Consider the following 11,621-nt stretch of genomic DNA (forward strand, 5'->3'; position numbering starts at 1 on the left):
AGTGAAAATTAAAGGAGTAATAGAGGATGTAAAAATTGAAAAATAATTAAAAAGAAAAATAATAAAAGAATGATTGTAAAAATATATCTAGGACTTTCTCTGGTGGTATTGTGGGTTTTGTGGGGTCAGCTCATTTTCGGATAGTTCCTTGGTCTGACTTGTATTTCTCAACATCTATAGGCCCCTTCCCATGTAGTTGGTACTAACTACAGGGTTTTAATCTATTGCACCTGTCACTTCCAAGGCGGTTCCCTCTGTTTTAGCTTCTTCTGTTTGCTGGTCTCTTCAGTGTCTGATTTCTGCCCTGACACAAAGGTGACGGTGGTGGACACTTTCTTTTAGGATCACTTGTTCAGTCACACTGTGGGGAGGGAGGGACACTACAAACAAATAACACTGGCTTGTGCTCTCAGTGCCTCAGCCACACTGGGCCTGCCCCAACTCACAGCGCATGTGCCCTTCCTGTCCACACTGCTCAGGCTCTATGTTGCTCCTCCAGGAACCATCCAAGGCTGGCCCTGGGCTTCATGCACCTCCCAGGTCTAAGCCGCTCAGGTTCAGGCACTCGGGTTGTCCTCAGAGGTGCAGACTCAGTTGGGCCTGCATTTTGTGCCCTTCCCAGGTCCGAGTAGCTCAGGTAATGAGATGTTTGGTGAGCGCAATTGCTGCGACTTATTGCCTCCCCTGTCCCTGCCGCTCAGTTTTCTGGGTGTACAACCAGCGCACCTTCTCAGTCAGATGTTGACTGTCCAGAACCCCAAGAAATCTTAGTTAGCAAAGAAGCCTGCTTGCAGTTTGGTAGATAATGTCTCTCTGGGGCTGCGATTGCCCCCTTTCTGACTCTGGCTGCCTGTCACTGGAGGGGCATGGTCTGCAGCCGGCTATCTCTGTTCAGTCCTTTATTCTATGCGCAGGCCTGGTGGTGTCTTAGGTTAGGGCTGGCTTTGCGCATGGTAGTTATCCCACAGTCTGATTTGCTAGCCCAACTTAGTTCTCTCAGAGTGCCCTTGGGGCATTCAGGCCCTGTCCTTACTCTAAGCCATGCAGCCCAAGCCTCCCTGCCCAGCCCCCACTTGCTAGTGGTGGGTACAGGTGTCTGAGCTGCTTCTCCGCTGGGGGAGTTACCGTTGGGCTCATAATCTATGGGTTTTAATTATTATTTTTTTTCCTCCCTGTTATGTTGCCCTCTGTGCTTCCAAGGCTTGCCACAGACTTGGCAGTGAGAGTGTTTCCTGGTGTTTGGAAACTTCTCTCTTTTTAAGACTCCCTTCCCAGAATGGAGCTGCATCCCTACCTCTTTTGTCTCTATTTTTTGTCTTTTATATTTTTTCCTACCTCCTTTCAAAGACAATGGGCTGCTTTTCTGGGTGCCTGATGTCCTCTGCTGGCATTCAGAAGTTGTTTTGTGGATTTTACTCGGTGTTTAAATGTTCTTTTGATGAATTTGTGGGGGAGAAAGTGGTCTCCCCATCCTATTTCTCTGCCATCTTAGGACTGCCCCTTCCATTTTGATTTTTAAATGCATTCTTTTTTAATGGTTAGAGCAGATGTACATGTTTGATAGGCCACAAAACAGGTTATTGTATTTAGCATAAAGTTTAATTTAAATCATGTATAAGCCAGAGTGTCCTACCCATATGTAAATATATGAATATATTTTTCATCAGAACTCATATGGGCTCTGCGGAACCCCCCTTCATCTTCAAGCCAGCAATGGTGCATTGTATTCTGCTTTTGTTTCTAATCACTCCAATTACCTCTTCTGCCACCAACTAGAGAAGACTGCATGGAAAGGGCTTGTGTGATTATGTAATGCCCACTTGGGTAATCTCACTTTCTTAAAGTAGCCTGTGCCATAAGACATAATCTAAACACAGGATCAACATTCATCGTGCTCATAGGTCCAGGGACTATGCAGTGTGAACACCAAGGGAGAGAATTCTTAGAGTTCATAATTCTACTTACCATTAGCACCATCACTGAAACCTTGTCTTTCTGTCTACCTTTGTCCATCCTACAAGTTACAAAAATCTCTTAGAGGAAAACCAGCCCAACTGTAATTTATAAGCACAAGTACAAAATTTCTGTTCCTATATTTTCACACAATCAAACCCTCAATGAAACAAGAATTCAGAAAAAGTTCAAAACTCTGTTCAGTGTATACTTCACTCACTATGTTAGGCAGTTGATTTGCTATGTGTATATTTTATTTAAAGCACCTAGTATGCATAAGAAAGCCTACTTCAAATCATATTGAACTTGCTATTTTTCATTGTTGATGGATTTATCACTATTAATCCTACTACTGTTAAAGGAACAATGAAATCCACATCTGCCAACCCACCATTTCACAGATGCTGACACAGAGACAAGAAAGTTAAGGGACTTCCTATAAGTCACACAGAGTTGGTCATACCTGGGACTAAAGCTAGTCTCCTGACTCTATATCTATTATTCTGTGTCTCATGTGTGCCGATGTTGTCCCATTGCTTCCTTCAAGAGGATCACAGTTGGATGTTTTCTTCTAACAGCTCCTTTCTATTGCATTTCTCCTTGTTTTTCCAACAGATCATGATCAAGAAAAAGAAAGATGATTTCTTGTTGCAAAATGAAGAAGCATCTGTCAGATATTGTCAGGCTGAGCTTAAAAAGCTTTCAGAGCCCTTAATGACGAGTATTTCAGAGGGAACTTTCTTTGTCCCTGGAGGATATCATTGCTACTTAGAAGCAAGGAACAAGTTTGAAGAGAACTATAAACTCATTCCCAGGAAAGGAGTTAAGGTGAGGAGTAAGGGGTTTGGGAAAGAACAACAGATTTGAGTCCAAGGGTTTTTGTTGGTTATTTTGAAATTCTAAGACCATAGCACAACTTTTGTAGAGAAAGGAGAGCATGGCAATATCTTCACATTTTCAGCTTTTATATCTACAGCATGTTAGCTACTCTTCAACAAACCAGAAATATTTCTACCCAAAGACAGGACTTATTATCAAGGATCTAGATGAAAGAGACTATTCCTTTTATTCAAACAATGTACTAGGTTTTGCAAAACACCAATTCAAATAGATACCCGCATCCCAAAGTTCATAGCAGCATTATTTACAATAGCCAAGATATGGAAGCAACCTAAATATCCATCAACAGATGAATGGATAAAGAAGATGTGGAGTGTGCATATATATGAATGCTACTTACTCAGTTATTAAAAAAATAAAAGGACGAAATTTTGCCATGTGTGGCAACATGGATTGACTTATACTAAGAGAAATAAGTTAAACAGGGAAAGACAAATACTGATGATATCACTTATACTTGACATCCAAAGCTACAGCAAACTAGTAAACATAACAAAGAAGAAGATTCACAGACATAGAGGACAAATTATTTGTTACTAATGTGGAGTGGGGGCAATACAGGAGGGAGGGTGTGAGGTACAAATGATTGGGTGTAAGATAGGCTACAAAGATGTATTGCAAAGTATAGGGAATATAGCCAATATTTTGTAGTAACCTTAAATGCAGTGTAACCTTTAAAAATTGCATAAAAATAAAATAACAAAATTTTAAAAAGAAATTTCCCTCAAATGGGCTTTCTGCAAAGAATAGGGAAAATTAAAGAAAAGCTGCTATTTTCAAGAAGCTTATGGTCTTACCTGAGACGGACATGTAAATAGTCAATGGATATGGTGGGACAATGGTTATTATATACATTGATAGGGATGAGTGATAGTGATGGTGGTGGTGATGATGACGATGGCTGATGTATGTTAAGCACTCACTACATCAACTGTACCTTAGGTGATTTGGTTGGATTATCAATTTAGTCCTCAGAATAATATAAATTAGATACTGCTATCATCTTTATTATAAAGTTGAGAAATATGACATGGGGAGGATGTACTAAGTTGCCCAAGATCACACAACTGTCAAGTAGTAGTGCTTACAGGGCAGCTGTTTTGTTCCTGGAAGCCATTCAGAACTCAGAATAAAGCTTAAGAATGCTTCCTGGAAGAGGAGGTAAAGGCCACAAGTTGGACTGTCAGTAAATGGTATCCAGTAAAGAAAGAGTAGATGAGCATTAGAAGAAAAACAATGTGCAGAGACTACAGCTGCAAGCAGTCGAGGATTGGTGTCTGTACAATTGCACAGAATTACAGGATCTTTAACCACTGTGGGGCCCCAAGAAGGATGAAGAACATATAGGGACACAGTCTGTAGGTTTACTGAACAATAATTTCCACAGCAAGACTCTAGTCTTTGCTGCCTGATGAGTCTTTGCTTCTTGTTGTTTTCTCAGGCAAACCAGGTCCTCCAAAGCTTCCTGCAGTCGCAGGCAGGAGTAGAGAAAGCCATCCTGAAGGCAGACCAGGCCCTCACTGATGGGGACAAGGCCATGGCAGGTACAGGGAGGACTGGGCTCTCAGAGGGGAAGGTGGTTCCTGTGCTGCCCTTTGGCAGGTGTGGGAGCAAACTCTTCCTGGAACCAGAGCTTCCTCTTCTTCTGTGGAACCTCTCTGCTACATGTGGAAATAACCAGGGGAGTTTGGGTTTTATGTACATCCAATCAGGTCTTCTACCTCATATGCTGAAGCAGGTTGTCTAATGTGGTAGCAGGAACAGTCAGACTCCTTCCCACCAATTTAATATCATTTTAGTCTTTGAGCTCAGGAAGGTATAGCTCAGCATAACTGTTATTTATTTAAAACTCTTGTGAAACAGAGGAATGTACAAAGAGACAAGAAGCAGAGATGAAACAGGATCTGCTAACACAGGAACTGAATGATGAGAAGCAAAAAATGGAGGCCCAAGAGAGAAGCTGTAAGGAAAATGTAGCCCAGTTGAAAGAGAAGTTGATGATGGAAAGAGAAAACCTTCTAAGAGAGCAGGAAGCAGTGCTGGCACACAAGCTGAAGGTAAGTCCAGATGGGCGTGGGCAGAGTCTGATAGGCAAAATGCTAGTTTCTCTATAATAAAGGGACAGAAATATGACCTATAGTCAGATCCCAGACAGAAATCCAAAGACATATGTTTAATGTAAATATCAAAGAGATGTGGATCGTGCTGAAGCCTCACCTCTGTAAGACTCACCTCTGTAAGACTCAGCACTTTCTGTACTGTTAGGGTCTGGAAGGGAAAATAACATGGTCCAGGCTCCTGAACTGCTGTTTGTGGTGATTACAGTGTCATATTTGCCCCAACATGAATAGGACTTCAGTGTTAGAGTCGTTAGAATTTTTGGTACAACCATCAGAGACCTGGAATAGTTCCATCTGCTCTTGAAGGTATCAGATTGTGCCTGGTATGATATATGGGATGCTGAAAGCTCTAAAATTTGCTACATTTATTTCCAGATCTGCCTGATTCATTTTACACACCTAGAGTAAATATATTCTTTGTTCAAACCTGGAGTTTGATAGTCAGTGTCCTAAAGAGGGTCAGCAGATCTCATTATTTGTGACATGAGTTGTGGCCATTTTATCTCAGGGGAACTGAGAAATATTCAGAATTCACCTACATTCCCTCCCAGAGTGCATTCTTAGGGCTGAAACACATCACTGGTATAGCTTTAAGGCCTGACTGAGGAACAGATCCTCCCTACCCAGGGAGATGGTGCAGAGCTTGGGTTGGCAGCCCACAGGCACAGACTGGCAGCAGATGTGGCCTATTAGCAACAAGGCTACACAGCAGGAGGTGAGTGGTGAGCAAGCAAGTGAGCAGAGCCTCATCTGTATTTACAGCCACTCCCCATCACTCACATTACCGCCTGAACTCTGTCCCCTGTCAGATCAGTGGCGGCATTAGATTCTCAGAGGAGCCTGAACCCGACCGTGAACTGTGCATGCAGGGGGTCTAGGTTGTGTGTTCCTTATGAGAATCTAATGCCTGATGATCTGAGCTGGAGCTGAGGCAGTGATGCAGGGGAGTGACTGCAAATTCATATTACCATTAGCAGAGAGGTTTGACTGCACAAAGCCATCATAAATCAATTGCTGGCAGACTCATATCAAAACCCTATCAGTGAGTGGCAAGTGACAATTAATTAAGCTGCATCTAGTGGCAGGTTCTATACTGGCAAGAGTTGATGTACTTCAATTGTGCATCTGGTGGCAGGTTTCAAATAAGAATCCAACACTTATTTTAGGCCATATATGGCCCACTGATTATTTTATTTACCACTTCTGTCCCCACCTCTTTTCCACACTGCTCACTTGTCTCAATCACAGTTTTGGTGAGCTCACAAGCTAAGCCTAGCCAAAATAAGTTAAAAAAAAAAAAATGTCACTGGACAGCTTCTTTGAAAAGGGGGAAAGACCCAATGATGAGACCCCAGAAGACACTAAGACTGCCAACAAAATGAAAGTTGCATTTAAAAGAAATTACCAGAAGTCCTACTTAAATTACAGGTTCATTGCAATAGGTGGTTCAGATTCTCCAACCCACTCTGCATAAGATGTAGGGACCAGGTACACATTGAAGCCATGAAACCTTCAAAACTGATTCCCCACATAGAAACCAAGCCCTCTGCATTGAAGGACAAGCTTTTGTAGTTTTTCAAAAGAAAAAAAATGTGAACAAGAAGAACAGAAGCAGTTATTGAAGGCTACCACTTCATCAAACGTGTCTGCACTGAAAGCATCATTCTTAGTGGCTAACCACACGCTTGAGCTAAGAAGAGTTGGTGAAGAGTTGATCCTGCCAACTGCCAAGGACATTTGTCAGGAACTTTTAGGAGAGGCTGCAGTTCAGAAGATGGCACGTGTTCCTCTTTTGGCTAGCACTGAAACTAGATGAATTTTTGAAATAGCAGAGGGCATTGAGGCACAATTGTTAGAGGTTAATGAGTCACAGTGGTATGCAATCCAGGCTGACAAGTCTATGAATGTTGACAACAAAGCAACAGTCTTGTTTTTGAGGAATCTATTTTTCAGAGGATGAGAGGATGTGCATGCAGATATGTTATGTGCAGTTTTGTTGCCAACCAACACCACAACCACAGAACTATTCAAGTCTTTGAATGATTACACATCAGGACACCTGAATTGGGCATCTGTGTTGGTATGTGCATGGATGGAGTGGCTGCCATGACTGAATGGCTTTCTCGATTCACTATTCAGGTCAAAGAGCTCACTTCTGAATGTGAGTCTACGCACTGTGTTATCCTTAGAGAAATGCTGGCTAGATGAAAAATGTCACCTGAATGTAACAACATTTTGCACGATGTGATTAAAATTGTCAACCACATTAAAATATCTGCCCTTAACTCATGTCTGTTTGCCTAGCTCTGTGAGGAAACAGATGTAGAGCACACACATCTCTTATACACAAAAGTGGGATAGCTTTCTAAACGTAGGTCCTGGGCCAGAGTTTTTGAGTTAAGAGAGCCACTCCAGAGATTCCTTTTAGAAAGACAGCACTGGCGGCACATTTCAGTGACACAGAATGGGTTGTGACCCAAACTTGCTTACTTGTGTGACATATTCAACAAAATCTGTCAACTTCATGGGAGAATGACAACTGTGTTCAAGTCAGCAGATAAAGTGGCTGCATTCAAAGGCAAACTGTAAGTATGCAGATGATGGGTGAACACTGGGATTTTTGGCATGTTTCAAACATTAGCAGAGATTTTGAAAAAGAATGAGCCAGGGCCTCTTTCTCCCAACCGGTGTGTGAACACCTATCTCGGCTTTCCAAACAGTTTGAACATCACTTCCCAAACACAAAAGACTCCTAAACCGGAAAGGAAAGAATCCGAAACGCATTTGTGAATAACCAAATGAATCAACTTTATCCATTGTAGAACAGGATGAATTTGCATGAAATCCCAAACGACAGTGGCCTTAAAAGTATGTTTGAGATAGCTTCAAATGTCAAATACTTTCCAGATTAATGGCAAAGTGAAATATCCTGAGGTTGCCACAAAAGCACTGAAAAGCCTGCTTCCATTTCATCATCCTGTCTTCACTAAGCAGGGTTTTTTGCAGTAACAGCAACTGAAATTATATTGCCTAGTAGACTGGATATAAGCAACACATTTCAGACATCACTGTCTCCCATCCCCTCAGATGCAACCATCTGGTTGCAGGAAAACAAACTCGGGGCTCCCTCTGATTCTGCTTTATAGTGAGTTGTGTAATTATTCCATTATATATCATGATGTAATAATAATAGGAATAGTGTGCACATAGATACAATATGCTTGAATCATCCTGAAACCATTCCCCCCTACTCTGGTCTGTAGAAAAATTGTCTTCCATGAAATTGGTTCCTGGTGCCTAAAAGGTTGGGGTCACTGATTTAGGTAAATCCTGGGAAGCTGTAAACTCTAAATATTCTCTCTACCCACCCACATCCAAACATTTAGAAATATTGGACAAACTCATCAAAAAGCATCTAAGGCCATATAGAAATAGACACAGGTGCTGAGCTCCTGTAGTTATTAGATATAAAACTCTGATGTTTTGATATTTTCAACAGGGCACTGTCTTCTTTTTACAGATGCAAAAAGAAATGCTTACTGAAGGATTTGAAAGGAAAGCCAGTGAATTACATATTGAGATACTTCAACTACAAAAGGAAATCAAAAGAACTAAAAATGATAGGCACTTTGAAATTTTAAAAATTCTGACAGCATTTGGCCTTATGTTAGCATTCTCACTATTTAAATTTTTTATGCGTGTATAGATATGATGGATCTCAGGTGAGTTGTTAAATGAGCTGACAACTCCTGTTAAGTACATGAAAAAAAACTTCATGTAAGGGTGGCTCATCCTTGAAGTATATGTCACAGTAGTTTCAGTCAAGAAAAGTTTAAAAATAAGAAATTATTACCAAAGAATCAGGGCCTGATATCTAAATATCTAAATAATTTTGATTGACTTGGTTGATTTAAAGAAATGGAAAATGAGTTAAAAGATAATGATTGATTCATAGCAAAGTTTTCAGCAAAGCATAAAGAGAAGGGACAGTCACCTATGATATAGATATGGAGAGAGTTTCTTTAGACTCGATCTAACAACCCCACATAAATCAGCAAGGAAAGGGCAACAACCACATTTTTTAAATGGGTAAACATATAAGAAGATAATTAAAATGTTTACCTTTGCTGATTATAAAAGGTATGCAAAGTATAATTAGGAGATAACTGTGTCACCTCTCAGTGGGCCAAGAAGTATAGTTTTGACAGGACACTGGCCTGGCAAGGGTTACAGGAAATTGGCAGCCTGATATTTGCTAGGAGGAGTGCAGATTGATACAGATGTATACCAAAATTTAAATGCAAACACTGCTGATCCAGCAAGTTCTCACTTAAGGACTTATCTTAAACATTTGTGTACCCAAGCTGAATATGGAATGAATGGTGGTACATTCATTGAAGGATTGTTATAATTCCAAAAGACTGGAAACATCTTTAAAGTCCCCCTATCACATACTAGTGAGGTAAATGCTGAGACACAATTACACAGGAATGCTCTATATCACTAAAGTAAAAAGGAAGCTGTATTTGTGGTAATGTGAGAAAATCTCCAAGATGTATCATAAGTAAATAAATAAATAAAGATGCAGAAAGTGTGTAAATTGCATTACTGATTTAAAACATAATCAATATATGAATATATTATCTTCTATCTCTGGAAACATGAAAGAAACTGGTATCCATGAGCAAAATAGGAATGGACCTGCATATTTGAGACAAAAAATACCTGACATATTCTTCTGTGGGCTTTATATTTTGTATGATTTATCACCTATTCACACATAAATAGAATTATTAACATTAAATAAGAAATAATAATACATGGGATGGAATAGTTCTTATGACAAGATGCAAGTGTTGAATACTGTGAGAAATAAAAAGTCAACTCCGCAGGAGGAATCTACTTATTAGAGCAGGAAGCAGAAAGCACCAGATGTGTATCATACTGTTGTTGTCATTAAGGCTTTGAACTTCTAGTCCCTAAGTGATTTTTAGGTGTAAAGTCTGCTGGAATGTTATGACCTCCAAATTCCTGCTACACCTTATGAAGACAGTGTGTTCAAAGAAGAGGTTTTCTTCAATTTCAACACAACATTTAAGAATTCTCAGCTGTCTAATGCTAGACCTTGTGCTTAAAATGAACTGGGCGTGGTGTCCCTTCTCTGCGCCCCCATTGTACCATGTTTCACTCAGAGCACAGGATTTTTATATAATTTCGACATTGAAATGACTTGTTTACATTTTATCTCCTCTACCACATCATGTGGAGAAGGTAATGGCACCCCACTCCAGCACTCTTGCCTGGAAAATCTCATGGATGGAGGATCCTGGTGGGCCGCAGTCCATGGGGTCGCTAAGAGTCAGACACGACTGAGCGATTCACTTTCACTTTTCACTTTCATGCACTGGAGAAGGAAATGGCAACCCACTCCAGTGTTCTTGCCTGGAGAATCCCAGGCACCGGGGAGACTCGTGGGCTGCCGTCTATGGGGTCACAAGAGTCGGACACGACTGAAGCGACTTAGCAGCAACCACCTCATGATCCTGTCTACTAGATGATTTTCACTGTATACTTAGCTCCCACCACAAAGACCACCACTGAGACTTCAGGTGTTCAAACAATACACATGAATAAATACATAAACTTCCACCCATTAGGGGCCCAAATTGCCACTTCCTTACTACATTAATTGCTGCTTAGGGTTCTCAAAATAAAGGGCACAATTTTAGGAACTGGTACTGAAAGAATTCAGGCAGAAAGTACATACACACCCATCTGAACCTGCCACTTTTCTCTGGGACAGACTGCACAACCCATGTGCTCTGAGTTCCTCCAGTTTCTCTCCCAGGAGACTTGCCCAGCAATGAAGCCACCACATTTGGCTCACAGAACAATGATATTGTTTAAAATAGCAAAACAAAAAAAAAGATCCAGTAATTGGCAAAAGTCATATTGTCACCATAACTGTTACCAGTTCAAGGAATGTCTATTGAAATAAAACTGCTTTTGATGTGAGGAGGATCCATTTCTCACTGAACATGCCACCCACATGCTGACAAACTACAGAGTCTGTAGGATGACTCTGCTTTCTGAAGGGTTCAGGGTTAATGCTCAATTGCCACTTCTCTGACCAAAGTCTCTGGAATAAGTCCTTCAGCTGGTCCAATCCCCAAAGACCCTCTGGTGTCATCAGAGGAATATCCTGAACACTGGATGTCTGGATGGTCTGGTAAAGGGGGTGAGGGGGCAGTGAGGAGTTCTGTTTCCCCATCAAATCTTCCTGACACACATGACAAGTAATGCAAACAAGAAACAGGCACATGCATTTGTGCCATGAAGTGATCGTGACTTAGAGAAAGGAAGGGGTCAGGAGTGAGGGAAAGCACTGTTAAAGCAGAGAGAAAGGAATCTGCACTGCTCTGATGTTTAGTCCCAAGTGGTCGTCTGTTGGAATAAAGTTACACACATTTTAAGGCTCCAGGCCTCTTCCAGACTTTATAATTAATAAATATTTGTTAAATTACTGATGGAATCAAAGTTCTACACAAGTACTTGTTGAACAATTCTGGAGGAAGACAGCAAGGCAACCATTTTTTCACACAGTACTTAGTACAGGAAGAGTGAGCTTCTCTGGACATTACTACATCT

The 11,621-nt window shown here is 40.9% G+C and overlaps 1 protein-coding gene across 3 annotated transcripts in view; it reads left to right on the plus strand.

Annotated features, from left to right (window-relative positions):
* The window catches only part of LOC109556081 (guanylate-binding protein 7), a 56,597-nt gene extending 46,803 nt beyond the window's left edge, over positions 1-9,794 (plus strand). For 2 of the 3 annotated variants that reach the window (XM_070780007.1, XM_070780002.1), the window contains exons 8-11: positions 2,569-2,781; positions 4,295-4,397; positions 4,717-4,910; positions 8,494-9,794. In XM_070780007.1, coding sequence (XP_070636108.1) covers positions 2,569-2,781; positions 4,295-4,397; positions 4,717-4,910; positions 8,494-8,679 — 696 coding nt within the window. In that variant the 3' untranslated portion in view covers positions 8,680-9,794. Of the gene's footprint in view, positions 1-2,568; positions 2,782-4,294; positions 4,398-4,716; positions 4,911-6,401; positions 7,248-8,493 lie in introns of those variants that run through there. The other variant, XM_070780015.1, reaches the window with a different exon arrangement.
* The last annotated feature ends 1,827 nt before the right edge of the window (positions 9,795-11,621 follow it).

The sequence above is a fragment of the Bos indicus genome, chromosome 3 (assembly GCF_029378745.1).
Source record: "Bos indicus isolate NIAB-ARS_2022 breed Sahiwal x Tharparkar chromosome 3, NIAB-ARS_B.indTharparkar_mat_pri_1.0, whole genome shotgun sequence".
Taxonomy (NCBI): Eukaryota; Metazoa; Chordata; class Mammalia; order Artiodactyla; family Bovidae; genus Bos; species Bos indicus.